A 6,176-nucleotide genomic window follows, 5' to 3' on the forward strand; every position below is an offset into this window, starting at 1 on the left:
CGACGCTGCTTCTGCTGGCCGGTGCTGACCCAGCCAGGCTCCTCCCAGCCCCAGCAGCACATGGGAAGCTGGCTTCAGCTGCATGCTACCCCAGATGGAACAGACCTGCCCAGGTCGGCACCAGCCAGCAGAGGCAGTGGCGGAGCCGTGTGCCGCGCGGGACTGAACAGCGCAGGTAGGGGGAAAGTGCAGGTGAGCCCCTGCTGCTCCGGCCGGGCTCATCCTGTCCTGCGTGGCACACGGCTACTCCTCTTCCCACACGCACCGTGTCAGCAACATCAAGCTGACGTGGTTCGTGTGGGAACCTTGCCCCTTCCCCAGCCCTTCAGCAGCCATTAGGAAGCTGCTAAGGGGCCGGGGGAGGGACAAGGGGTGGGAACGAAAGTAAACAGCGTTTACTTCCGTTTCCCGTTGCAGCACCACGGGCCACAGAAAACGGCTTGGTGGGCCGCATGTTGGACAAGCCTGCCCTAAACCCCACTGTAAACACATGAGTGTGGGAACAGAACAATATGAAGACCTCATAGTGAATATACCTAAAATTGAGACTTCAGCAACTCCCTTTTATACCCCTGTCAATTCATACATGCAGATACTTCTTCTGGAGTCCTCATCACCGTTACATTTTTTTACAAGGACAAATCTTGCTCTCTTTCTTCCTTGTTACTGAAATAAAAGGTTACACTCTGAAACACAATCCTAGGGCAAGGGGCAAAATTTACTGAATACACAGACCCTGCTCATTATATATTAAAAAGAGGAGGCAGACTGGCATGACATTTGCCAGTTATCATTCGAATGACTTGGCTTGTGTGTTTATTTAGAAGACTCAGATCAAGTGTAGGCTCTTGCAGGGAGGAATTTTGTCTTATGTTTGTACAGTAGTTAGAATAACGAGGCATTGCATCATATAACTATTCTTATACTTCCCTGTATGAACCAAATCACAGGGTCTTCAACACACCCTAGAAGCTCAGTAGACTTATGAGAACTGCTACTTTTTACCTGGTGTGCAAATTAGTGTAGGATTCTTACAGTACATGCTCAGGTGTGGAGACGCACACATTTGGGGCCCTTTCAAAAGAGGACTATTTCGAAATAGTAGCAGCAATTGCAATCTTATTCTAGCATGTGAACAGACTTAGATGATTTGAATGTAGCAACACTGCTCCAGTTTTAAACATGGATGAAGCAGATATGAAATTGGAGGAGGTTTCCTACATCTGAATTATTCTATCTTTGTTCACACATTGGAATTATAATGCAACTGCAGCTACCATTTTGAAATAGTCCCTTTTTGAAAAGGCTCCAAATGTATCCACACACTCAACAACCTGTATTTCTAATGATGCAATTACTTACCACCACAATTTCTGTCTCTGCAAAAAGTGAAAATAACCATGGAATTTTACAACCATTTTATGTAATAATATTTTTCAGAGAAAAAAATCCTCAGCTAAAGACAAAAATAATCTTTTTAAATTCCTATCATGTTTACCTGCATAACAGCAATGATTTCTGATACAAAGCATACCGTCAAAAACAGCTTTTGCAAGTAAAAGGCTTACTTTAAATGCAACAATTATTTCCTGCTTTGCACACATGTGGTAAGATTTTAAAAGATAAAAGATCCTGCTACTATTCCTAGAGGTAACTGATTGTTTACCTTTATAGTAACTAGATGCAAGAATACCTTCAACTCAAAACAAACTGTCTGAAAAAGGAATTTAAAATAATTACTGAAATAGAAACACATTTAAAACTAAAATGCTATGCTGCACATTTAAAACTAATCCTATAAATATTTACAATGTATTTACAATATTTCTCATTAAAAATATTTACAGTTGCTCAAAGGACAATTCAATTATTTCTTAAATAAATATATTTAAAAAAATATACCTTTATTGTTCCAAAAAGTTCATCTTTAATATGTCCACCTCCAAATTCTTTTTTCAGTGTTGCCCGTGTTGCTGCATACAACATTTTTGGACGAACCTGTTATGTGTCAAGAGAGTCTCTTGATTTTTATGGATATGGAAGCTAAGGTGCTCATATGCTAAGACTATACTGAAACCGGAAATAATTCTTTAAGAAGAAAAAAAAAAAATAAAAAAAAAAAAAATCACAGAGGTAATTCTGTTACAGGCAGAATAGAAGTTAGATTTTAAACTTAGTCCTAATAAAATAAACTCCACAGAATGAGTTTGAGTATACATAATTCAACAAGGAGAAATGCAAAGTGTTGCACCTAGGGAAGAAAAATGTCCAACACACCTACAGCCTAGGGAATGACAAGCTGGGTGGCATGGAAGTGGAAAGGGATCTTGGAGTCCTAGTGGACTCTAAGATGAACATGAGTCGGCAGTGTGACAAAGCCATCAGAAAAGCCAATGGCACTTTATCGTGCATCAGCAGATGCATGACGAATAGGTCCAAGGAGGTGATACTTCCCCTCTATCGGGCGCTGGTCAGACCACAGTTGGAGTACTGCGTGCAATTCTGGGCGCCGCACTTCACGAGGGATGCGGATAACCTGGAGAGGGTCCAGAGAAGGGCCACTCATATGGTTAAGGGCCTGCAGACCAAGCCCTACGAGGAGAGACTAGAGAAACTGGACCTTTTCAGCCTCCGCAAGAGAAGGTTGAGAGGCGACCTTGTGGCTGCCTATAAGTTCATCATGGGGGCACAGAAGGGAATTGGTGAGGTTGTATTCACCAATGCACCCCTCTTTCCTGCCTATGCAGGGGGTTGGACTTGATGATCTATTGAGGTCCCTTCCGACCCTAACATCTATGAATCTATAATAAGATATGCTATTCCAATCTCAAAGGGTTGAGGAGACAAATTATACAACATAATATCGGAGAAATTTTAAGATTAAATTGCAATTATTATGAACGTCATTTTCAAGGTTTGAGGGAAGCAAGAACTTGTTAGCAAGAACTACAAAAAATACAATAGCAGCTCAAAAAACTGTTGCAGATTCTTATGTTTCTGAACTCAATTTTGAAAGAAGCAAAAGGTAATCCTCTTCCCCTTACCCCCAGCCCAAAAAAAGATGGACCTGCTATAAGCACTCCATTACTGTTGTTTTGGTTCAACAAATGGTTCCGACAGACTACTAGAGGCACAGAAAAAAAAAGAAAGAAAATAACCTGAATTCAACTTGATTAATCGTATTTAAGAAAAACAAACTATGCAAATTACCTTGATTTTAATTACCGGACCCTATAAAAGACTTAAGTATAGCTACTTGCCTCACAAATTTGAACAGCTCTATAAATTGACCCTGTCAATACAATTTTCCTTTCTGACTAGGATGAAGCTTAAGTAGATTCAAGGCATAACTAATATTAATCTAAGTAATCTAATATTTGACAAACTTTTAAATGTAAAATATTTTTAGCATTAAGTAATTTGTAACTTTTCCCTTCTAAAAGTTTCTCAAGAATTAGATTTTCCTTTATCCTTTTCCTTCACAGTTCATTTGCGAGAGACTAACAATACCACCTATTCATCCAAATAATTTGTAGAGCAGTGACCTTTTTGTTATGCCATCTGCCTGAAAATGGCTAGACTCTGAAACCCACTGAGCCCACTCCTAGATTAGCACCAAACAAGGTCAAGGTGCTGCTCTATTTCCTTTCAGGGGTATGCAGACTGCCTCCAAACCTTCTCTCTTCCTGCTTATCTGAGATTTATATCAAATAGCCTATAACTATTGGCTATAGGTTAATGACCTTTGGACATTCTTTTTTAAACAAACAAAACTAGTGAGTATTACTTACATGAGAGTGATCTGGTGACCATGCAATGAAGATCCATTCATATCCTTGAGCATTCTGAGAATCTAATCTGTATAATATATAACATGGTTGCTTGTCTTCAAGAAGAGGAAGAACAAAGGAATCGTACTCCTTTTCCCATGATTCAGTAGACTGCCTAGCAGATCCCACAACAAGCTGCTCTATAAATAACCAAAACTGCAAGTCAATACAAGTAACTTCAAACATTAAGTCTTTACAGTATAAAGACATTCATGGCCTGATCATTCAAGATTATATGCGTGAGAATGGAAAAATCAATGACTATGTAGGACTAGGTAAAACATGCATAACTTTTTGCTGATGAATCCTACTGCAACCCAAATGCTAACATGTATGTATATGTCCTTCTATCATCTCATATTTAGGTCTCAACTGGACAACAAACTCCTTGGGACAGCAAGTTTCTTTTTTTGTTTTGTTTTTGGAAGTATGTTCTAACATCACATAAAGAATTTTATTAGTAGCACTATATAGAGAATGTATAGAGCATTCTTTTTTATATATATATCATTAAAAGTTACATAGTAAATTAAATCCAACTGAAATGTAATCGTCCATAGATGTCAGACTTCTCTGTTAATAAAGGAGCAAATTTTACCCTTAGTGACAGGTATCAAATTTATTTTTGGTATAATTATTTATTTTCTACTGACAACCAAAAGAACAGATCTTCTGAAGCTAAATGTGGCCCCAGTTCAAACCCAGGTTGTAATCTGTGGAAGTCCTTTCATTAACTTAAATAAAAATTGGCCCACATCCTTAAACATTAACCTTATAAATTATGATAAGAAATCCAAATTTTACTGGTAAGATGCAAAACCAGAAGAATGCCAGATGAGTTCAGCAACTCAAAAGATTCAGCTTTTCATTTCCCTCACTTCAAATGGGAGTTTGTACCATGCCCAAATTAGCATTAGGTGATGTCCTTCAGTATCCAATTTGTGCAAGTGAAACAGAGAATTATAATGAAAGAAAGAAAACTTTACATGAGAAGATCGATTCAAAAGATCCATGTACATACAAAATATCATTCCAGTTAAAAAAATGAAAGCTGTTTTGAATAGATAAGTGCCTTTAAAAAAAATCAGGATGCAATTATTTATTTTTTCTTATTTCCATTAGTGCAACAATAATCTGATACTTTTAACGGTCTGAGAGAAAGCATTTCACAAAAAATCATATAAAGAAAACCTATTAATTTGTACATGATACATGAAAAGCATCTATATTAACAATCTATTATTAAGTTAAATCTTGTTCTTGGAAACACTGACATGTCAGTGGGACAGTCTGGGTTTTTAGCTAAGCATATGCCTTTGTCATTTTATGTACCTTACAAAACTCAGCAACACAGCTATAAAATAGGGAGAAATAGAAAGACTATGCCTGCACTATTTGTGCCTTAATGAATTTGACCATTTAAAATGCTAAACCTTTTTTCTATTATAACTTTATAATCTTTGTTTCTGTATGACTATCTTTTTTTTTTATTATCCATAATTTGCTTGCTTCTCTCATGAAGTATTTTAGATAAGACTTTTAATTACTGACAGATGTGGCAATAGGCTTCCTTCCATCCCCCAGGTACAAATGATGTCTCAACTTCAAAAAGAAAGTAGTATCACAGTATTTCAAAATATTCACCAACTTCACAATAAATATCAAGTTTAAAAAAAACTAGCTACATAGTTTAAATAATAATACTGTTTTGGCAATGTATTTGAGCATCCTATCTTGAATGTAAATCATGTTACACTCCAGGATCTGACTTCTAATGCTCCAACGCTACTGGAGTAGGATTTAGCCAAATTTTCAAAGCTAGTTACTACTGCTACTTTTCAGAGATATTGAGCATTAGGGCTCCCATTGCCTTGAATAGGAATTGAGGGGGCTGAACATTTCTGAGCATCAAGCCCAAGATGTCTCAAGCTGAGTATCTATACTATCATTCAAAATGAGTAGCTACATTTGAAAAGTTTACTTGAAGCCTGCTTTCTACTTTATTAAAAAATTACACAGGATGGGATGGAACACAAAAATTATATAAAGAAGGGCAAATTGTTTTATCATTCTGATTCAACTGAAATTCAACAGGCATCTGGTACATCAGTGTTTGCAAACCTGGCCTGGAAAAACCATGCCATAATTCCCTGCCACCACTCCTACTTTTGCCTTCTCCAGAAAAGCTAGAGCAGTGGCTTCATGCAGGACAATAGTTGCAGCATCATTGCCAAAGAGGTAAATCTTAAAATTCACCTACAGGAACTGGCTCCACCATTAAAAAATCGGTTAAGTGGAAAGCAGTCAAAAGAAGCTACACAAATATTTCTGCCAATCCTTCCCCTT

At 37.5% G+C, this 6,176-nt stretch overlaps 1 protein-coding gene across 1 annotated transcript in view; it reads right to left on the minus strand.

Moving 5' to 3' along the window:
* Window positions 1–6,176, minus strand: part of TWF1 (twinfilin actin binding protein 1) — a 25,203-nt gene that overhangs the window by 12,574 nt on the left and 6,453 nt on the right. The window contains exons 4-5 of the mRNA XM_025208723.1: window positions 3,792–3,970; window positions 1,903–1,998 (exon numbers count right to left, since the gene is read on the minus strand). Of these exons, the coding sequence (XP_025064508.1) occupies window positions 1,903–1,998; window positions 3,792–3,970 (275 nt within the window). The remainder of the gene's footprint in view (window positions 1–1,902; window positions 1,999–3,791; window positions 3,971–6,176) is intronic.

The sequence above is a fragment of the Alligator sinensis genome, unplaced genomic scaffold, assembly GCF_000455745.1.
Source record: "Alligator sinensis unplaced genomic scaffold, ASM45574v1 scaffold147_1, whole genome shotgun sequence".
NCBI classification, from domain to species: domain Eukaryota; kingdom Metazoa; phylum Chordata; order Crocodylia; family Alligatoridae; genus Alligator; species Alligator sinensis.